This window comes from Taudactylus pleione, unplaced genomic scaffold (assembly GCF_031769625.1).
Source record: "Taudactylus pleione unplaced genomic scaffold, aTauple2 ptg000231l, whole genome shotgun sequence".
Taxonomy (NCBI): domain Eukaryota; kingdom Metazoa; phylum Chordata; class Amphibia; order Anura; family Myobatrachidae; genus Taudactylus; species Taudactylus pleione.
This window is the reverse complement of record NW_028284633.1, coordinates 3,531,804-3,555,922: the sequence shown is the minus strand read 5'-3', so window position 1 is coordinate 3,555,922 and position 24,119 is coordinate 3,531,804. Positions and strand designations below refer to the sequence as shown.

Here is a 24,119-nt window from a genome sequence, read left to right as displayed (position 1 = left end):
GTTCTGTTATGTACTGCTTCCAATACTCAAATGCATCAAATTTACACCTAGCAGTTTGCCAACTACAGTACAGTATGCCAGGATTATTAAGAATGTATCAAGAGAAAGAGACTCCTTGTGTTATACAGGAAGATTTTGTTCCATTTTTCAGCATTACCATCAGCAAACCTGTTACCCCCACACACGGCCCTCTATGCATTGATGCTTCTTCATTTAAATCATTATACTGAGTGCTGCAGATTACTGGAATAATTTGATACTTCAAATAGATCTACAGAACTTCCTGAAATCTCCTGCTCAAGCCTCAGAAACACACCATTACCGACATTTGGCAGATAGTGAATAATAAACCTTCCATAGCAACAACTGCAACCATAGACATAGATGCATGAAGCTCTGGAAAGTGGTAAACTACCAGCCACTCAGCTCCTAACTGTCATGTTACAGGCTGTGTTTGAAAGTTGGGAGCTGATTGGCTGGTAGTTTATCACTCTGCACTTTATCACTTCCCAGAGCTTAGTACATCTGGCCCAATGCCTGATTCAGCACGGATTGCAAATGCGATTGTGATTACGCACGGAGTCTCACTGCGATCAATATACCGTTGCAGCACAACATCCGTAATACTTAGCAAGAGTGCGAAACTATCGGTAACACTGAGTACTATCGCAGCCTCACGCACACTTGCACAAGGTCAGACCTTACTCAGTAATTGCTAGCCTTCCAGTACACTATGAGGCCTCAGGCTGTGTATGGCATCGCAGTGCCTTATTTGTGCACGCCCCTGCAACGGCGTTCAAACGTTTCGCCGGTAATATCCGCCCACACCCTCTGTGCTGCACCGACCCGACAGCCCCCTCCAGGAGGTAAGCACTCCGTGATTGCAAGGTCCATCTGTACGGAGACCTCTGAGGGATTTCCTGGGTGGAGTCGGGGAGGTGGCTGAAAGGAGAGGCGGGTCCGTGGGTGTGTTATGGGAGTTTCTGGGGCTGCGTTCCCAATTGCAGAACCACAGTCTCAGAGGCCATTTTTAGAGAGAATGGTGACCCAGAATCTGCGCAGCCCAGAATTTTGAGGAGTTGATGTGCGTCCAATGTTGCGTCAATAATGGGGTCTTCTGAACCTGCGACGGATCCGCACACAACGCAGACGGGAAGTGGGTGTAGCATCATTTGCATAGTCTGTCGCACACTATCTCCGGCGCGGAGGGGGGTTGTAAGCCGGTATTAGCATATTTTAGCACATAGATTGTGAGCGCGATCCCGGCTGCGGATTCAATAGCGCACATCTCTGATTTAGGCCTATAGTGTACCTGAGAAACAATTAAATGGATACAATCCCCCGACATGCTATATCGTGCCGCTGTTCGGGAGATTGCATAGTGTGTACGCTCTTTGTCATGTGTTCTGGGATCTAGCGAAATTGGAACGACCGTCGCAGGGGCGTCTTTAGAGAGGAGGGGGCCCGTGTGCATTCCCCGTCCGGGGCCCCCTCCTCTCTTCCTGGCGGCCGGCAGCTGACTAACGCGGCTGGTTGGCCACTGGAGCATTATTAAACTCTGGGCAATAGAGTGCGCCTGAAGTCTACTGCGCATATCCAAAGGCCAGATAAATGGCAGCGGCAGCCATTTTTCTGGCTTTTTGTACAGTGCTGACACCCAACGTGGGACCTCGGAGAGGTAAGTTTTAAATAATATGGGTGCAGGCCTAGACCTTGGGGCCCGTGAGCACCGCACACCCTGCACCCATTATAGATATGCCCCTGGACTGTGGCATCATTTGTTTCATCGTGTAGTGGGCCTGATTCAGACCCGCTCGTGAGTGCTGAGCGCTCGCAAGCGGGTCGATGTTGGGGCAGTGCGCATGCGCACGAGGGACCCGGCTCCGTCATGCGCATGCGCGTGACCCGCATAGCGACGGCCAAGCCGTCGTTATGGGTCTCGCACCAAAGGGGGCGTGCTGTCGATGGTGAGTGACAGCAAGCCCCCTTTGGTGGGCGTGCCGGGGGCGTGCCTGCCCAGACGGAGGCGTTCCCATGGGAACGCCTACCGTCTGGGGCCGGCCCCACTGACATCACTAGTGATGACAGTGGGAGTGCTTTTGACTCTGATAGAGCCAAAACCACTCCAGGTCTCGTCGCAAGCCCAATGGTCGCGATGGTCTTGACCATCGCGACCATCTTTTTGGCCGCTCGCTATAGCTGTGGGTGGTCACCCACAGCTATGCTAGTGGCCAGGAGGTCGCCCTAAAAAAAGAAAAGGACGGCCCTGATTCAGAGCGAGCGCTCTGAAAGAGCGTCCGGCTCTGAATCAGGCCCAGGACCCGGCTCCGTCATGCGCATGCGTGTGACCCGCATAGCGACGGCCAAGCCGTCGTTATGGGTCTCGCACCAAAGGGGGCGTGCTGTCGATGGTGAGTGACAGCACGCCCCCTTTGGTGGGCGTGCCGGGGGCGTGCCTGCCCAGACGGAGGCGTTCCCATGGGAACGCCTACCGTCTGGGGCCGGCCCCACTGACATCACTAGTGATGACAGTGGGAGTGCTTTTGACTCTGATAGAGCCAAAATCAATCCAGGTCTCGTCGCAAGCCCGATGGTCGCGATGGTCTTGACCATCGCGACCATCTTTTTGGCCGCTCGCTATAGCTGTGGGTGGTCACCCACAGCTATGCTAGTGGCCAGGAGGCCGCCCTAAAAAAAGAAAAGGACGGCCCTGATTCAGAGCGAGCGCTCTGAAGGAGCGTCCGGCTCTGAATCAGGCCCAGTGTGTGCAGAATATGCAATGTCATTGGAGTGCAGTACCCTAAAATTGCCAGAAGGTGGCACTCAGGTGACAATATATTATAGGGGATAAAATCTTCCAGGACAAGTGTGTAATGCTGTATGCCACGCCCCCCACAAGAGGACACACAGGAGGGGGTGATTTACTATTGCAGGTAGCATTGTGACAATGTGCAGTAACATACAGTATATACTAGCAGTAAGACATTCCCTACATCAAGTTAATTGGTTGCCGTGGGTTACTGTACTTTGCCTTGATCGTGCGTCAGATAAAGCAATGAACGCAGTTATCGGATGTGTTACGTGGCTGCACATTTCCCCACATCTATAGGACTAAGGGCCTGATTCAGACCAGTTCGCTAGCAAGCGATCGCTCGGAGCGAGCAATGTTTTTCAATGTGCGCAACTGCGCATGCGTACGCTTCACAATACGCGTGCGCGAACTAGTAAGAGTTATGGGGAAACTCTCGCTCGCCAAGCATAGACAGCCCAGCTAATGAGTGACAGGTCCAGCAGTTTGTGGGCGGTAACAGGGGCAGGCCACTGGAAACGGGGGAGTGGAGCTACTAACGCAGGCGTGCCTGTGAAATTCAACGCTGTTTTAGAGGCGTGCATAATTAACAGCCAGCGTCATAGGACGCGTCACTTGGTTGAGATATACACTGAAGTCCTCGCAGGGCTTGCGGAAGGGTATAGTCAACCTTAAGCGCGGCGATCACTTCCGATGGTACTCGATGTACCAATGGTTTGATGCACTTCCTGGAGATGACGTGCGCAAGTGGGCGTCTTAAGACAGGCTGGTGATCGCTCGCCAAGACATAGTAGGCGTGCTTATGACTTGTCCTGCGAGCGGATGCCTTGACGTCACTTAGCCGAATTACCATATGCTGGGCGCAAGCGATCACATCTAGCGAATGGGTCTGAATCAGGCCCTAATTCCCCAAATATAGATTTATAATGACTTATTGCCTCACCGTGATCTTGTCTTCAGGGGAGCTCTCGCTGCCTTGTCCGCTGCAGAAGCTGCTGCTATTGGACGAGGAGTATGACGGTAATGGCCTCCTACACAATTCTGATGTCTGATTTGCCAGATGCCTTTATATGAGAAGAGAGAAAGTGATCAGAAACGTCTCCAGCCCTCAGTCCGACATAAATGTGTTATTACCAGGGAGGACAAAGTGACAAAATCTCTGCATACTCAAGGGCTGATCTGAGCCGGACGCATTTCTCTTTAAATGGACGCAAGTAGTGAGATTTCGCATCCGTGCGCAGAAGCTAATGTACGTTTGTGTATATCCGCCTGATTCAGAGATGGACGGATCTTTGCCGGATTTCGCTTTGCGTGAAGGGAGTGGTTTAGGTACTGGGCAGCGAGAATGAGATCGCAGAGAACTATTCTGTCATGTCGGAGTGTTGTGGGCGTGTAGCTAGAGCTCTGCGCTATTCTGAGTCCTACGTACGGGGGAGGGGAGACTGTATCTGACGGAGCTCCTGTGCTCAGCATGGGGCTGGTGCACGCGCCGATACAAATGATCACAGATGCTGCTCCGGCTGGAAAAACAATGGGGGCAGCAGATTTCTGCATGAAGCCCCACAGATCCCTACATCAGCCCTACGGAAACTCGCATTAACAAATGGTAGTAAGTCTGGCTGCCGGGGCATCACGCAAACACAGTCTCTGTGCGTCTGACTCAGAATAAGCCCCACAGATTGTGGGGGCTGATACATTCTAGCTCTATTTAAAACTACACTTCTAATATCCATAGACTAATGGTTTATTTCCCTGAGCCCTTAAGGAATCCTACTCATTTGTATCTTAGGGGTATATTTATCCAGTAATATTTGTGCCAGTTTTCCAGGGGTGGTGGTACCCATAAGTATTAAGTATCACTGTCAGTGAATGTACTACCCGGCGTTGTGTTTGCTTTAGTGTGTGGTGCTGTCCTGCACGGCGGCACCACCCCCCACACCCACCGTGTCCGACAGCACCCAGGGCAAGTGCCCCGCTCGACCCCTCAAGTTACGCCACTGCTGACAAGTTGTATTGTAGCGACTGGGATATGGGAGCTCAGGGACTATCTACTCTCTATCTGATTTCATGCATGTGGGCTACAGTCTCATGCTGTCAAGTAGATATGGGAAGCATTTGCCACATGCACACGCACGAACACAGACATGCACACGCGTGCACACACCTCTTCTCCTCAGAGACACTCTCTATGGCGATACTGCTACTCCTGCACCCCCGGGTGAGAGCCTCGCGTGACCTCTGGGGGCTCCGTAGTGAGAGAGAGAAGGTCTGCAAGACAGAAAAAGAACCAGGAGACAGTCAGTGAGATGACTATAGTGTAGACCAGCGGTTCCCTTGAATCACAGTGGCCTATAGTATCAGCGTGTTTTCCACGGCACCTTTAGACCAAAACGTTCTTATTGAGAAACTCAGCAAAAATTATTTAGTAAGTAAATTGTGCTTCTATGTCACCCTATGGGGTAAATTTACTAAAGTGAGAGTTTTTAGAAGTGAGTTTAAAAAGTGATGTTGCCCATAGCAACCAATCAGATTCTAGCTATTATCTTCCAGAAGGTGCAAGTTAAATGTTAAGTAGAATCTGATTGGTTGCTATGGGCAACATCACTTTTTAAACTCACTTCTAAAAACTCTCACTTTAGTAAATTTACCCCTTAGGGTCAGGTGTGTGGTGGAGGACAGCGCAGCCACCAGAAGTGGTTTTGCCTGTCACATTGACCAAAAATGATTTTATCTGGTACTGGACCACCAACCCATGGGACGACTGCAAGTGCCCTGCGGCACCCTAGGGTGCCACAGCACCCAGTTTGGGAACCACTTGTGTAGCCAATAAAACTGTAAATATCAGATAGAAGCCCCTCAGGACTGAATGGATCATTATGGGGCACGTTGGTAAATGCACTGAGAGTATGGACAGTATGTCCCTGTGTGTACAGTCACTTTTCAGGAAAAGAGGTGGGCGTGGCCTAGTAACACCAAGTGAGCAGGGAAACCATGACTACAGGCCCCTCCCCCTCCGCGTTCCCCTGGGTCAGTGCGTAATGAATATGTGACCTATCTCATTACAGAATGTTCCCCATCTCTAGGCAGGCAGGACAGCTCCACGTAAGCGTGCGAGCAGGGCCCTCTGACCTCCTTCTGGGTACTATCACCATCATTTGTGAGTCTAGCAGACTATGGGCCTGATTCAGCACAGAACGCAACTGCAACAGTGTACGCAGAGGGCCGATTGTTGCGTACTGCGCGACCAGTGAACTGCGTTCGCACTGCGATCACACAGAACACGGAAATCCATTGCAGAGTGAGTGACAGGCTGTCAGCGTTTGGGGGTGGTGACGGGGGAGTGGTCGGGGGAACGCAGGCTTGTCTGTCCGTTTGAACGCAGTTTCATGGGTGTGCATAAATTAGACACTGCGACGGCATTTGCAGGTTGTGTACTTACTGTGTGCAACGAGGTTATCAAGTTCCAAGTAAGGTCAGACCTACTGTAATTGTGCATGAGGGGCCAATGTTACTCCATGTTCCCGATGTTTTTGCTGGATTACGAGGTGTTACGGATGTGAGATAGGGGAAGTCCAAACGGGCTTGCGGTAGCCGAGACCCTCCCGCATTGTCTTGACGCAAGCCCGATGGTCGCGACAACGGCGACCAACGCCCTGATTTAGAGCGAGCGTACGCAGTGTGCGCACTGAATCAGGCCCTGCATGCGACGGCTTTGCGGTTGCAGACATTAGCATATTTTCCCAGCAGACCTGCGTGTGTAATCACAGTTGTGATCGCATTAGCGTTCTGTGCTGAATCAGGCCCCATCACAGCCAGGCGCGGCAGCCACCTGGGGTCAGTGCTGGATGTACAGAGCTTTCCAATGTCGTCATATACCAATGGCGCCAGCGACTGTGGGCATGATGAAGCAAGGAACGCATGGAGACGCACGCACCCGGTCGCTGCGAGAATATGCTAATGATTGCATACGCTCGGCAATCGCAGCACAAAGATGCAGACGCCCAGCACTACATGATGCCGCCCTCTTTACCCTCCGCTAACGTCCATACTGATGCGCAAGGCTGAGAAAACATCGGGAACATCGGAGCCGCACGCAGACTAAAGGTAGATCTGATCCTGCCACAGGAGCTGAGAGACTTCCTGCACGCAGAGGGACGCCAGGCTGCGTCCAGCATCTCAGTGACTAATTTATGCACGCCCCTGTAACGGGGTGCGAACACACTGGCACGCCTGCGTCAGCCGACCACTCCCCGTATCCACCCACAAACGGCACTTCCTGTCAATCACTTTTCCCTGGGTCTGAGTATCCACTGCGCTCGCTTTTGCGGAAGCAGGGAGCGATTGCACGCACAGTGCTACCCAGACGCATGAGCAGACCCTGAACATCGGCCGATTCTGTGCGTCTGCATCCGTGCGGTCCTTGCTGAATCAGGCCCTGTGTTGCTTGACACTTGGATGTGGGGCTGGTCGGTATGTGGCTGGTAAAGCATGGATAGATGACATGCAAAAATACAGACACACAGAGGACCTCATTCAGACCCGCTCGCAAGCGGGTCGATGGTGGGGCAGTGCGCACGCGCCGCTCCGAGGCTCGCTACAAACGGGGCGGCTGTCGATGTTAATCGACAGCTCGCCCCGTTTTGTAGGCAGGGAGGTCGGGTGGCTGGACAAACGGAGGCGTTCCTGAAGGAACGCCTGCCGTTTGTGGGCGGCCCTACTGACATCACTTGTGATGTCAGTAGTGAGCTTCCGGCTCTATTTCAGCAGGAAGCTCACTAGGGCTTGCGGCAGACGAGACCCTACCACAAGGGTCTCGTCACAAGCCCGATGGTCGTGACCATCGCGAATATCACCTGGCCCGCTCACAAAAGCCGTGGGTGGTCACTCACAGCTTAGCAAGCGGCCAGGTTTAAAAAAAAAAAGCAGCCGCCCTCATTCAGAGCGAGCGCCTTTGATTGAGGTCCTGAGTGGAGAGAGAGAACAGATTAAACCAAAAATAAAATGCAGCACAGAACAGATGGAGATCAGTGACAGAGAGCTACAGGTACAAAGGTGTCCTCATACACCCAACGTCTATACGTCATATGGCGCTAGATGCCCGGCGTGGCTGAGAAGCTCCGAGAGAAATAGCGCACCGTATTTTTCTTTAACTTTTGTGTCTTATACGCATTACAGAATCCGTGAGAAGCGCTCATAGGCAGAGCCGGATTTAGGGCCACATGGGCCTGGAGCTGAAAATGACCAAGGGCCTATTATGAGACGCAGAGGAGGTGTGACCAGTGCTGTGTGGGTGGGTACACACTCTACACTATCTGCCCCGATGTCTCCCTAAATATGTAAAAGAAAAAAATACTTCATTTTGTGAGGTAAATAGAAATATAATGGCTGACTGTGTGGAGAGCAGATGGCCAGTCAACATCATGTTGTCATGACAATGGGCCTATTTTTATGTGGAGGCCTGGAGCTGTAGCTCCATCCGCCCCATTGTTAATCTGGCCCTGCTCATAGGTTACTAGAGGCGCTGGGTGGGGCCTTTACCCGCGCAGGCATTGGTTTTACACACGTACAAAGTCGCAGATGAACGGAACTTGGCGTGAGGAAAGTGTCAGACTCAGCGGCACACACATGTACAAATGCCGCATACCCCATTGATCAGTGTACATAACAATGTAGTTTTGTGGCCTCCATGTGTTTTAATTATGCAAATAAGATGCACATTTTGAGCGTGACTTGGAGCGCCGAGAGAGCGGCTGTTTGATGCGACTTCAGCTACAGTGTACGAGGACACGTCTGTACAAGTGTTGTCACATTTATTGCGTCTTACGTTTTGCCTGTAATGTATTATGCAGGATAGTTATAAAATCCGGATGCAACAAAAAATACTGCAAAGACACCAAGTAATCCCCCGCACGCCTTCCAGCTCTGACATCATAGCGTGCCGCGCAGCGCAGGCAGTAATAGGGGGCGGCAATTCTCATTACCTGTGTGACGCCTGAATCTTAGCAAACTGGATCTCTTTGTAGTTTGTACTAATCATAGAAACAGACTGTGGACAATAAGAAGCTTCTCAAAAAAAGATCATTATTTTGCTCTGGGGAAGGCGGTCGGCGAATTTGATGGAGGAAATAGATAAAAAATATATATAGCAAATACCAACAAATCTGCTAATATAATATATAGGTCACTTTCTGGACGCACAGTGATGGATGTAGGGTCTGTAGGGTCTGATGATCCCTCACCTTGAAGTTCTCCAAGAAGCCGCTGGATGGGTTGTCCAGCTTGTCTCCTGCGGTCTCATCCAGCACCCCCAGGACACTCTGACTGTGCAGACAGAGCTCATCGTACAGAGTGTCAATGAGACAGCTGCGTGTGCGCTCCTGATGTGAGAGACAAGGCAATATACAGACAGCAGCTTTGTGACCTCTCCGCCAGCTGTGGAATAACACAATACAGAATGAAACACCTGCATCGCTACTCACCTGCAGCTTGGAAAACCTCTGGGCTCGGTAGCAGCTGACCTCGGCGTTAATCAGCTTGGTGAGTAAGAGTTCTCGGAAGTGCTGGTTCTGAGAGGGAAGAAAGTAACGTTACTGGGGATCAGCAGGTCCAAGGCTGCCCCCAGCCCTGTCCCAGCTACCAGACAGATCATATACCAGTGTACCAGACAATCAGATCAGCCAAATGACCAGGCCGGCTACTCGTGGGTCCATAAGGCAACCTGGGGTACTATGGGCGCTTGCAGGGGTGCCACGGGTTGGTGGTCCAGGACCAGATCAAATTATTTATGGTTAATAAAACAGGCAAAACAATTCTGGCGGCTGACAATCATAAAATCTGTGGACAAACAGAACCGCAAATCTTGACCACCATTATATAACGGGCACTAAGGAGGACATAGAAGCACAAACCATGACCACCACTATATAACGGACCCTAAGGAGGACATAGAAGCCCAAACCCTGACCACCACTATATAACGGACCCTAAGGAGGACATAGAGGCGCATACCCTGACCACCACTATATAACGGCCCCTAAGGAGGACATAGAAGCGCAAACCCTGACCACCACTATATAACGGATCCTAAGGAGGACATAGTAGCGCAAACCCTGACCACCACTATATAACGGGCCCTAAGGATGACATAGAAGCACAAACCGTGACCACCACTATATAACGGGCCCTAAGGAGGACATAGAAGTGCAAACCCTGACCACCACTATATAACGGATCCCAAGGAGGACATAGTAGTGCAAACCCTGACCACCACTATATAACGGGCCCTAAGGATGACGTAGAAGCACAAACCCTGACCACCACTACATAACGGGCCCTAAGGAGGACATAGAAGCTCAAACTCTGACCACCACTATATAACGTACCCTAAGGAGAACATAGAAGCTCAAACCCTGACCACCACTATATAACGGACCCTAAGGAGGACATAGAAGCGCAAACCCTGACCACCACTATATAACGGACCCGAAGGAGGACATAGAAGCACAAACCCTGACCACCACTATATAACGGGCCCTAAGGAGGACATAGTAGCGCAGACCCTGACCACCACTATATAACGGGCCCTAAGGATGACATAGAAGCGCAAACCCTGACCACCACTATATAACGGGCCCTAAGGAGGACATAAACGCGCAAACCCTGACCACACTATATAACGGACCCTAAGGAGGACATATAAGTGCAAACCCTGACCACCGCTATATAACGGACCCTAAGGAGGACATAGAAGCGCAAACCCTGACCACCACTATATAACGGACCCTAAGGAGGACATAGTAGCGCAAACCCTGACCACCACTATATAACGGGCCCTAAGGATGACATAGAAGCACAAACCCTGACCATCACTATATAACGGACCCTAAGGAGGACATAGAAGCGCAAACCCTGACCACCACTATATAACGGGCCCTAGGGAGGACATAGAAACGCAAACCGTGACCACCACTATATAACGGGCCCTAGGGAGAACATAGAAGCGCAAACCCTGACCACCACTATATAACGGACCCTAAGGAGGACATAGAAGCGCAAACCCTGACCACCACTATATAACGGACCCTAAGGAGGACATAGAAGTGCAAATCCTGACCACCACTATATAACGGACCCTAAGGACGACATAGAAGCGCAAACCCTGACCACCACTATATAACGGGCCCTAAGGAGGACATAGAAGTGCAAACCCTTACCACCATTATATAACGGACCGTAAGGAGGACATAGAAGCGCAAACATTGACCACCACTATATAACAGACGCTAAGGAGGACATAGAAGCACAAACCGTGCCCACCACTATATAACGGGCCCTAGGGAGGACATACTGTAGAAGCGCAAACATTGACCACCACTATATAACGGACCCTAAGGAGGACATAGAAGCGCAAACCCTGACCACCACTATATAATGGGTGCTAGGGAGGACACAGAAGCGCAAACATTGACCACCACTCTATATCGGACCCTAGGGAGGTCATAAAAGTGCAAACCCTGACTACCACTATATAATGGGCCCTAGGGAGGACATAGAAGTGCAAACCTTGACCACCACTATATAACGGACCCTAAGGATGACATAGAAGCACAAACCTTGACCACCACTATATAACGGACCCTAAGGATGACATAGAAGCACAAACCCTGACCCCCACTATATAACGGACCCTAAGGAGGACATAGAAGCGCAAACCCTGACCACCACTATATAACGGACTCTCAGGAGGACATTGAAGCGCAAACCCTGACCACCACTATATAACGGGCCCTAAGGAGGACATAGAAGCGCAAACCCTGACCACCACTATATAACGGACCCTAAGGAGGACATAGAAGCGCAAACCCTGACCACCACTATATAACGGGCCCTAAGGAGGACATAGAAGGAAAACCCTGACCACACTATAAAACGGGCCCTAAGGAGGACATAGAAGCGCAAACCCTGACCACCACTATATAACGGGCCCTAAGGAGGACATAGAAGCGCAAACCCTGACCACCACTATATAACGAACCCTCAGGAGGACATAGAAGTGCAAACCCTGACCACCACTATATAACGGACCCGAAGGAGGACATAGAAGTGCAAACCCTTACCACCATTATATAACGGGCCCTAGGGAGGACATAGAAGCGCAAACCGTGACCACCACTATATAACGAACCCTCAGGAGGACATAGAAGTGCAAACCCTGACCACCATTATATAACGGACCGTAAGGAGGACATAGAAGCGCAAACATTGACAACCACTATATAACAGACGCTAAGGAGGACATAGAAGCACAAACCGTGCCCACCACTATATAACGGGCCCTAGGGAGGACATACTGTTGAAGCGCAAACATTGACCACCACTATATAACGGACCCTAAGGAGGACATAGAAGCGCAAACCCTGACCACCACTATATAACGGGCGCTAGGGAGGACATAGAAGCGCAAACATTGACCACCACTCTATATCGGACCCTAGGGAGGACATAAAAGCGCAAACCCTGACTACCACCATATAATGGGCCCTAGGGAGGACATAGAAGTGCAAACCTTGACCACCACTATATAACGGACCCTAAGGATGACATAGAAGCGCAAACCCTGACCACCACTATATAACGGACCCGAAGGAGGACATAGAAGCGCAAACCCTGACCCCCACTATATAACGGACCCTCAAGAGGACATTGAAGCGCAAACCCTGACCACCACTATATAACGGGCCCTAAGGAGGACATAGAAGCGCAAACCCTGACCACCACTATATAACGGACCCTAAGGAGGACATAGAAGCGCAAACCCTGACCACCACTATATAACGGGCCCTAAGGAGGACATAGAAGCGCAAACCCTGACCACACTATATAACGGGCCCTAAGGAGGACATTGAAGCGCAAACCTTGACCACCACTATATAACGGGCCCTAAGGAGGACATAGAAGCGCAAACCCTGACCACCACTACATAACGGGCCCTAAGGAGGACATAGAAGCACAAACCCTGACCACCACTATATAACGGACCCTAAGGAGGACATAGAAGCGCAAACCCTGACCACCACTATATAACGGACCCTAAGGAGGACATAGAAGCACAAACCCTGACCACCACTATATAACGGGCCCTAGGGAGAACATAGAAGTGCAACCTTGACCACCACTATATAACGGACCCTATGGAGGACATAGAAGCGCAAACGGTGACCACCACTATATAACGGACCCTAGGGAGGACATAGAAGCGCAAACCCTGACCACCACTATATAACGGACCCTAAGGATGACATAGACGCACAAACCCTGACCACCACTATATAACGGACCCTAAGGATGACATAGACGCACAAACCCTGACCACCACTATATAACGGACCCTAAGGAGGACATAGAAGCGCAAACCCTGACCACCACTATATAACGGACCCTAAGGATGACATAGACGCACAATTTACTACATTTAATCATAGTTTCTGAAATTCTCAATAAGAAACTTTTCGCCTCGGGGTGCAATAAAAAACTGCTGATACTAATGGGCGCTGTTGTTCAGGAAAGTTTGGGAACCGCTGCGTGGGTCCAAAACTTGAATAAGTACTAGGAAATGTGACTTAGTTTACATTACGTTTAAACCTCTTTATGGCATTTCTTTGCTTTAAGTCAGGGGTGGGCAATAAGCGTCTCTCCAGCTGTTGTTGAACTACACATCCCAGCATGACTTGCAACAGTTTTAGCATGGCCAAATAGCAAAACTGTGACAGGGTATGCTGGGATGTGTAGTTCTACAACAGCTGGGGGGGATGCTTATTGCCCACCCCTACTTTAACTGAATACTCATTAGCGAGCACTTGGCACCGGAGTCACTGCCAGATTAACAACAGGGAGGATAGGACGGATGCCAAGGGTCACCCGCACAGAGCGCCCCCCCAATAGCTATATAGCCAATGTGGGGGCACTGTGGCATAGAAGAATACTGTGGCATAATATGAACTGGAGGCACTACAGTGTATTTAGCGCATTTGTGGTCATTGGTGTAGTTACGCACAGTAAACAAATGACACTAAATAAAATGAATACATAGAGATAAAATAGGTAACATATTAACAATTATTCAGCCTGACTCAAATCCACACAAAACAAAAATACATAATAAAAATCTTATAAAAGATAAAATAAATAGAAGGGGAGGGAAGGAAATAAGATTGCCACCATACCTATGAAAGTAGAATTGAAGTAGTCATTATACGCAGAGGACCCCTTAAACTCCAGCAAATCACACCAAGTGGCCGTGAAGGTAGATGATGTCAGTTTAGAGGAAGACGTTAGGTCCTCCATACTCATATAATGGTCGATTCTCTGGAACCACCTTGAGATAGGGGTTTGCACAGGAAAGAAACCTCCAGAAACATGGGATAGTCGCTCGTGCTGCATTCATAAAGTGTCGGAGTAAAGATTTCTTTTACTGAGAGATGGACGTGTCTATTAAGTTAAACAGCCAACTTCAGGTGTGGTGGGAGACCAGTAACCTTCTCCGAGATCTCACGCCTGACCGCACCCCCAGCAGAGATCAGAGAGACTCGGGAACATTTGGCGGAGAGGTGTGGACATCTATACCACCGGGACAAAATTTTATACTGTATCTCAAGCACCTGTATTGAGGAAGAGCTGGCAAAGGTATAATTGAATATTCGGGACCATTGGTCTTCCGTCAACTCTGTTCAAGTCCCTATGCCATGCAGTAACATAAGCAGGTAGAGTGAGACCCTCTAGACAGAATTGATATAAAATGGATATTAAATGTCTAGGAGGCATTTTGGAGAGACACAGAGACTCAAATGAAGTTGGATCCCACCCATCCTTACGGATCGGCAGCGAGGAGACATAATTGGAGGTAGACCCAAAATGAGTTGGACAGAAGACCAAATGTACTCTGAAGATCTGTAAAAGATTGTAGTCCACCAGCATCTACCAAGTGTCCCAAATATTAAATAACTGCAGAAGACCAGGCAGAAAGTGATAATTGTGACAACCCAGATGGAAAATCAGGATTATATAACAAACACCAGGGTTAAAAGAGGGGAGACACCCAAGTGTTGTCCAGCATTTAAGAGTAGGGTCTATAGTGGGATGGTGGAGACAAGGAATCTTTTTAAGCCATGGAATGACTGGAGTGAAGATCTTAGGGGAATGGTCCTCAATAAGTGGCCATTGCTTAGTGGCTGGACATCTAGACATCTCCACAATTCTAGCCAAGTGTTTCGAGTGGTAGTAACTAAGAAAGTGAGGACGTTGGAGACTAGTTCAACTTATCCCTTGTGATAATCTGGGTCTACTATTTCCCCAAACAAATTTCCCTACTATACTTTGAAGTTCCTTAAAATAAGAAAGTGGGACCATAATGGGGAGTGTTTGAAACAAGTAAAGAATTTGGGGCAAAATATTAATTTTTATAGTATTAATCCTACCTAGCCAAGACAGTCGTAATGATGACCATTTCAGAAAGTCAGTTTTAAATTTGGCTAACAAGGGGGAAACGTTAAGCTGAAGGAAGTTAGAGCTTTCTTTAGTAAGAATGGTATGGATGCCAATGAATCAGAAACGCCACCCGCAATCCAGTCACTACAGAATCAGGCATGGAGATATTAACAGCCACCGATTTTGCATAATTAATCTTAAAGTTAGTTAAAAGTGCAAACTTCTGAAACTCATGCATGAGAGCAGAGAAAGAGGTCACCGGGCTAGAGATGGAAGCAAGCAGGCCGTTGCCAAACAATGACAATTTATATTCAGTGGTCCCTACCTTGACCCCCTTGATGTCATCATTGACCCGGATCGCCCTTGCAAAGGCCTCCATACAGAGCACAAAGATCAAATGGGACAAAGGACAGCCCTGTCGAGTGCCATTTCGAATTGGAAAGCAATTCGAAAGAGCCCCATTAATTTGCACCCTGGCAGAGGTAGAAAAGTATAAAGTAAGTATACGATGAAGACAATGCGGACCCAAACCCAAGTGTCCGAGAAGACCCTCCATAAATCGCCAGTCTATTCGATCAAATGCCTTCTCCGCATCGGTGGACAAGAGGACCATGTGGGATCCACCTTGCCCAGCTAAGTGAATTAGATCAATAATTTTGGTAGTGTCCTCTACCAGCAATAAATCCCACCTGATCCCCACAAACCAAACCTGGGAGAAGAGGACCCAACCGACTAGCGAGAAGTTTAGCAAACAATTTAAAGTCTGTGTTGAGGAGAGATATTAGCCTATAACGAGCACTGGGCAGGATCCTTCCCATATTTAGGAATTATTGAAATATGGGCCTCAAGGCTCTGGGGGGAAAAGTTGTGTCACCCGAAATAGCGTTACATGCCTTTAAGAAAAGGGGCATGAGAGAGGCACTGTATGTTTTATAATAATAGGGAAGCCGTCTGGACCCGGACTTTTCCCATTCGGAGTTGCCGACGGTGCCACCCCCAATTCCTCAATTGTAAATGGCTGTTCAAGGGAAGCAATATCTTCTTCATTAATACGTGGGAAGTTAACAAAACAAAGATACTTACTAATTGCCTCCTTTAATGAAGGTTGTTCAGAAGAGGATCGGTCACCTCTTATGTTATAAATGTTCATTTAATAAGGGTTCGTTTAATAAGCATGAAAGGCTTCAGCGATATCAGGAAAAGTATGAACATCTCTGCCCCCAGAATATAGGATGGAGTGAACATAGGACTGTATCCTCTGTGCCCTCAATGCTCTAGCCAGCATCGAGCCATGCATAACCGCATATCAAGCATGGTCCTGTCTTGGAGGAGGTTACTAAGTGCCATGCTTGCTTCTGTGAGTTTTCGCCGGTACATCTGCTGAGAGTGAGGACTTGTGGGATGTTGCAAGAGTTTTAATACGATCTAGGAGCTGTATTCTTTGTGCCGTCCTTTCCTTTTTTAACTGTGAACCCAACTGTATGCACTTACCTTTTATAACACACTTGTGCGCCTCCCAGACCATAAACCGGAGACGTCTCGTGACCATCATTAAGAGATATATAATCAGATATGGCAGAGCCTGGGTCATCTTTAAGACGGGGTTTAGTTAGTAAAAGTTCATTGAGTCGCCAGGTCCACGATCGGGGAGGAGCCAAGTGGAATCTCACAGAAGCATACACTGGGGCGTGGTCTGACCACGTCATTTGTCCAATCTCACTGCCAGGGTAGAATTGTAAATATCTGTGGTCAACAAAAAATATAATCAATTGGGGAATATACAGAGTGATGAGCAGAGTAGTAAGTACAATCCTTAACAGTAGGATGATGTATCCTCTACAAGTCTATTAATTGGTGGTCGTGGAAAATTTGACGCATTCTGCGATGGTCTCGTAACCAAAGGCAAGAAGATGCAGCAGAACAGTCAAGGGCAGGATCCAGAGACCAATTGAGATCGCCCCCCCAAAACAAGGTAACCCTCCCTTAGAGGCTCCAGAAGTCGCAAGACTTTAGCAAAAATACTGGTACTGGTTGTGATTAAGGGAGTATATATTAACAAATGTATACATATGGACAAATAACTTACAATTGAGGACCTGACACCTACCTTCTGCTAAAATGTGATGGGAAACCTCAGAAAGTGGTAATCTAGGCAAAGAAGGATAGCCACACCTAAAGATTTTCCCAAAATACAGTAAGTAGTCATTGACATGCGGTTCTAGGATTCTCCACTAGATGGCACTGTAGGTTTACAATTTGAGAAACACAGTATACTGTAGTTAACTGACTATTGGTAGGGCTTCCACCAAGCAGTAGTGGGCACTCTATGGTAGATATAGGAAAACATCCAAAGCAGTAAAATATTAAAGTATACAAGTCCAGAGTAACTACAGTAGCATTTCTCAATACACACTAGGGAGAGTGAATGTGACAGTGCTGGGTATAGAGAATTCCCTTAGCATATATCAATTTCCAGGGAAACCACAGGCCCACTATATGTCATATGCTGACAATTGGCAGCAATGTGAGACCAGCACAGCGTCCAAGTCAGCCCAAGGAACCCTTGTGTGGTTAATGGGTAGGTCACTCATCCGCACAGAAAGGCAGCATGCAACAGGCACCCGTGGTATAACATAGAAACATAGAATTTGACGGCAGATAAGAACCACTTGGCCCATCTAGTCTGCCCCATTTTTAAACATATTGTTACCTCACCCTTATTGCTCCTTACTTCCTCTGAAGGATATCCTTATGTCTGTCCCATGCATGTGTACATTGCTCTACTGTCTTATCCTCTACCACCTCTGATGGGGGCGATTCCACTTCTCCACTACCCTTTCTGTGATGTCATTCTTCCTCACATTTCACCTGAACCTACCACCCTCCAGTGTCAGGACATGTCCTCTTGTCGGAGTAAAGATTTCTTTTACTGAGAGATGGACGTGTCTATTAAGTTAAACAGCCAACTTCAGGTGTGGTGGGAGACCAGTAACCTTCTCCGAGATCTCACGCCTGACCGCACCCCCAGCAGAGATCAGAGAGACTCGGGAACATTTGGCGGAGAGGTGTGGACATCTATACCACCGGGACAAAATTTTATACTGTATCTCAAGCACCTGTATTGAGGAAGAGCTGGCAAAGGTATAATTGAATATTCGGGACCATTGGTCTTCCGTCAACTCTGTTCAAGTCCCTATGCCATGCAGTAACATAAGCAGGTAGAGTGAGACCCTCTAGACAGAATTGATATAAAATGGATATTAAATGTCTAGGAGGCATTTTGGAGAGACACAGAGACTCAAATGAAGTTGGATCCCACCCATCCTTACGGATCGGCAGCGAGGAGACATAATTGGAGGTAGACCCAAAATGAGTTGGACAGAAGACCAAATGTACTCTGAAGATCTGTAAAAGATTGTAGTCCACCAGCATCTACCAAGTGTCCCAAATATTAAATAACTGCAGAAGACCAGGCAGAAAGTGATAATTGTGACAACCCAGATGGAAAATCAGGATTATATAACAAACACCAGGGTTAAAAGAGGGGAGACACCCAAGTGTTGTCCAGCATTTAAGAGTAGGGTCTATAGTGGGATGGTGGAGACAAGGAATCTTTTTAAGCCATGGAATGACTGGAGTGAAGATCTTAGGGGAATGGTCCTCAATAAGTGGCCATTGCTTAGTGGCTGGACATCTAGACATCTCCACAATTCTAGCCAAGTGTTTCGAGTGGTAGTAACTAAGAAAGTGAGGACGTTGGAGACTAGTTCAACTTATCCCTTGTGATAATCTGGGTCTACTATTTCCCCAAACAAATTTCCCTACTATACTTTGAAGTTCCTTAAAATAAGAAAGTGGGACCATAATGGGGAGTGTTTGAAACAAGTAAAGAATTTGGGGCAAAATATTAATTTTTATAGTATTAATCCTACCTAGCCAAGACAGTCGTAATGATGACCATTTCAGAAAGTCAGTTTTAAATTTGGCTAACAAGGGGGAAACGTTAAGCTGAAGGAAGTTAGAGCTTTCTTTAGTAAGAATGGTATGGATGCCAATGAATCAGAAACGCCACCCGCAATCCAGTCACTACAGAATCAGGCATGGAGATATTAACAGCCACCGATTTTGCATAATTAATCTTAAAGTTAGTTAAAAGTGCAAACTTCTGAAACTCATGCATGAGAGCAGAGAAAGAGGTCACCGGGCTAGAGATGGAAGCAAGCAGGCCGTTGCCAAACAATGACAATTTATATTCAGTGGTCCCTACCTTGACCCCCTTGATGTCATCATTGACCCGGATCGCCCTTGCAAAGGCCTCCATACAGAGCACAAAGATCAAATGGGACAAAGGACAGCCCTGTCGAGTGCCATTTCGAATTGGAAAGCAATTCGAAAGAGCCCCATTAATTTGCACCCTGGCAGAGGTAGAAAAGTATAAAGTAAGTATACGATGAAGACAATGCGGACCCAAACCCAAGTGTCCGAGAAGACCCTCCATAAATCGCCAGTCTATTCGATCAAATGCCTTCTCCGCATCGGTGGACAAGAGGACCATGTGGGATCCACCTTGCCCAGCTAAGTGAATTAGATCAATAATTTTGGTAGTGTCCTCTACCAGCAATAAATCCCACCTGATCCCCACAAACCAAACCTGGGAGAAGAGGACCCAACCGACTAGCGAGAAGTTTAGCAAACAATTTAAAGTCTGTGTTGAGGAGAGATATTAGCCTATAACGAGCACTGGGCAGGATCCTTCCCATATTTAGGAATTATTGAAATATGGGCCTCAAGGCTCTGGGGGGAAAAGTTGTGTCACCCGAAATAGCGTTACATGCCTTTAAGAAAAGGGGCATGAGAGAGGCACTGTATGTTTTATAATAATAGGGAAGCCGTCTGGACCCGGACTTTTCCCATTCGGAGTTGCCGACGGTGCCACCCCCAATTCCTCAATTGTAAATGGCTGTTCAAGGGAAGCAATATCTTCTTCATTAATACGTGGGAAGTTAACAAAACAAAGATACTTACTAATTGCCTCCTTTAATGAAGGTTGTTCAGAAGAGGATCGGTCACCTCTTATGTTATAAATGTTCATTTAATAAGGGTTCGTTTAATAAGCATGAAAGGCTTCAGCGATATCAGGAAAAGTATGAACATCTCTGCCCCCAGAATATAGGATGGAGTGAACATAGGACTGTATCCTCTGTGCCCTCAATGCTCTAGCCAGCATCGAGCCATGCATAACCGCATATCAAGCATGGTCCTGTCTTGGAGGAGGTTACTAAGTGCCATGCTTGCTTCTGTGAGTTTTCGCCGGTACATCTGCTGAGAGTGAGGACTTGTGGGATGTTGCAAGAGTTTTAATACGATCTAGGAGCTGTATTCTTTGTGCCGTCCTTTCCTTTTTTAACTGTGAACCCAACTGTATGCACTTACCTTTTATAACACACTTGTGCGCCTCCCAGACCATAAACCGGAGACGTCTCGTGACCATCATTAAGAGATATATAATCAGATATGGCAGAGCCTGGGTCATCTTTAAGACGGGGTTTAGTTAGTAAAAGTTCATTGAGTCGCCAGGTCCACGATCGGGGAGGAGCCAAGTGGAATCTCACAGAAGCATACACTGGGGCGTGGTCTGACCACGTCATTTGTCCAATCTCACTGCCAGGGTAGAATTGTAAATATCTGTGGTCAACAAAAAATATAATCAATTGGGGAATATACAGAGTGATGAGCAGAGTAGTAAGTACAATCCTTAACAGTAGGATGATGTATCCTCTACAAGTCTATTAATTGGTGGTCGTGGAAAATTTGACGCATTCTGCGATGGTCTCGTAACCAAAGGCAAGAAGATGCAGCAGAACAGTCAAGGGCAGGATCCAGAGACCAATTGAGATCGCCCCCCCAAAACAAGGTAACCCTCCCTTAGAGGCTCCAGAAGTCGCAAGACTTTAGCAAAAATACTGGTACTGGTTGTGATTAAGGGAGTATATATTAACAAATGTATACATATGGACAAATAACTTACAATTGAGGACCTGACACCTACCTTCTGCTAAAATGTGATGGGAAACCTCAGAAAGTGGTAATCTAGGCAAAGAAGGATAGCCACACCTAAAGATTTTCCCAAAATACAGTAAGTAGTCATTGACATGCGGTTCTAGGATTCTCCACTAGATGGCACTGTAGGTTTACAATTTGAGAAACACAGTATACTGTAGTTAACTGACTATTGGTAGGGCTTCCACCAAGCAGTAGTGGGCACTCTATGGTAGATATAGGAAAACATCCAAAGCAGTAAAATATTAAAGTATACAAGTCCAGAGTAACTACAGTAGCATTTCTCAATACACACTAGGGAGAGTGAATGTGACAGTGCTGGGTATAGAGAATTCCCTTAGCATATATCAATTTCCAGGGAAACCACAGGCCCACTATATGTCATATGCTGACAATTGGCAGCAATGTGAGACCAGCACAGCGTCCAAGTCAGCCCAAGGAACCCTTGTGTGGTTAATGGGTAGGTCACTCATCCGCACAGAAAGGCAGCATGCAACAGGCACCCGTGGTATAACATAGAAACATAGAATTTGACGGCAGATAAGAACCACTTGGCCCATCTAGTCTGCCCCATTTTTAAACATATTGTTACCTCACCCTTATTGCTCCTTACTTCCTCTGAAGGATATCCTTATGTCTGTCCCATGCATGTGTACATTGCTCTACTGTCTTATCCTCTACCACCTCTGATGGGGGCGATTCCACTTCTCCACTACCCTTTCTGTGATGTCATTCTTCCTCACATTTCACCTGAACCTACCACCCTCCAGTGTCAGGACATGTCCTCTTGTTCTAATACTTCTCTTTCTTTGAAGAATGTCTCCTTCCTTTACCTTGGTAAAGCCCTTTATATATTTGAACGTTTCTATCATGTCCCCCCTTTCCCTTCTCTGCTCCAAACTATACATATTAATGTAATAATATCCTTCTGGAGATAACGTATGGCCTCCAGAACTGAACACAGTATAGAGATGAGGACTTACCAATGACCTATACAGTGGTATTATCACGTCTTTCTTTCTGCTACTGATTCCTCTCCCTATGTACCAAGCATCTGACTTGCCTTCCTCATTGCTTTGTTACAATGTCTGCTTGCCTTTATGTCACCTGAAATAGTGACTCCTAGATCCCTCTCCTCCTCAGTACTTTCCAGGCAGTGAAGGGTGCAGCCAGCACACAGGAGGGACGAGAGGGATGTCTCTGGGCAGTCCAAGAGCCCCACTGTAGTTGGCACCGGGTATTACAGCCGTCGCCGATATCAGATTCCCCGGCATATGGCACAGCAAGGTGGAGAGCCACGGCCGGGGGACCAAGTCACAGCGAGGCCGGGAGTCCCAAGATGGCGCTGGAAACACAGCCGCGAGCACCGCTGGGGGAGGACACCGCACAGCGGGACCGCGGGCGCCCGGTGCTTTGGTGGTAGGTTCAGCGGGAAGCCCGCACCTCCAGCAGGGCTCGGGTGTACAATTGGGGCAGTCCCTGGTCACTTAGCGGGAAGGGGGTCCTGCAGTAGTATGCGCCGATGAGGAGCTCTCCTAGGAAGCGTCCTCCATCTTCCACATCTGCTTTCTAACACATTTTAAGGTAATGGCCACAGTATACTTTGCCAGTTTTATTGGTAGGGGCCCCCACAAGTTAGTTGACCTGAGGCCCGAGCAAACCTTAATCTGGCCCTGACTGGAGCTCCTGACTGCTGGATGGCTTCTGGCATCGGTGGCATCACTGGGGATCGGTGCCAATCACTAGGAAGATCTTTGTATTTTATATAGTCAATGCATTCTATTGTATATAGGTCACTAGAATTCTTTCTGTTCTTACTAGAACGTGCTCTGTATTCTATACATTCTGTATTCCATGCATGTTACTAGAATGCTCTCTGTATTGTATACGTTACTAGAATGCTCTCTGTTTAAGTCACTAGGATACTTTATGTATTTTATATCAGTCACTAGGATGCTCTTTGTATAGTATATAGGTTACTGGAGTGCTCTCTGTATTGTATACAGGTTAATACTGTGGAAAAGTGGTGTCAAACTCGTGCCCTCCAGCTGCTGTGGGACTACATATCCCAGCATGCCCTGCCACAGTTTTAGCATGCCCTAATAGCAAACCTGTGGCAGTGCATGCTGGGATGTGTAGTTCCACTGCAGCTGGAGGGGCCCGAGTTTGACACCACTGCTGTAGAATGATGTCTGTATGGTATAATTGATGTACAAATTTTCATATATTTTATTAACTCTATAAAGACACACCCACACTAGGCAAGCCACACCCACACTGCCACTTTATTTTGATTGTGGTGCGCTTGTAGAAGAGCCAGTGGCTTGTGTTTGTCCCACAGGCTAAAAGTTGTCAGTCCTCTAATGGATCTGATACAGGGCAATAATATCTGCATGCACAGAGTGGCTGTCTCATTACTGGTCCTGCCTCTCTGTATGATCTAATCCATTCACACAGTGTATTTCTGCAAAGCAAGTCTGCCGAGCTGTTACCTGTTGTTACAGAAGCACCTTCCTCCTAACATTAATAACATGTTACAGCCACATACACATATTATTAGCAAAGTCTGCTTTTACCTGCTTATAAAAAAACACAAAAGAGAATATTTTCTTTGGAACAATCGATTACACTGTGTCCAACAGAGTAACATAAAACTACGGTTATAATTGAAACACACAACATATAAAAACTATAATTTTAAATGACAAAACTTCAATTTCTTATGGAAAACTATTTTTCTGCAGTTAAAAGTTTAATTTGCCACAAG

At 47.6% G+C, this 24,119-nt stretch overlaps 1 protein-coding gene across 1 annotated transcript in view; it reads right to left on the bottom strand.

Moving 5' to 3' along the window:
* Nucleotides 1-3,740: 3,740 nt before the first annotated feature.
* The window catches only part of LOC148516919 (rap1 GTPase-activating protein 1-like), a 286,202-nt gene continuing 265,823 nt past the window's right edge, over nucleotides 3,741-24,119 (bottom strand). The window contains exons 14-17 of the mRNA XM_088479397.1: nucleotides 9,289-9,375; nucleotides 9,049-9,186; nucleotides 4,974-5,077; nucleotides 3,741-3,873 (exon numbers count right to left, since the gene is read on the bottom strand). Of these exons, the coding sequence (XP_088335523.1) occupies nucleotides 3,741-3,873; nucleotides 4,974-5,077; nucleotides 9,049-9,186; nucleotides 9,289-9,375 (462 nt within the window). The remainder of the gene's footprint in view (nucleotides 3,874-4,973; nucleotides 5,078-9,048; nucleotides 9,187-9,288; nucleotides 9,376-24,119) is intronic.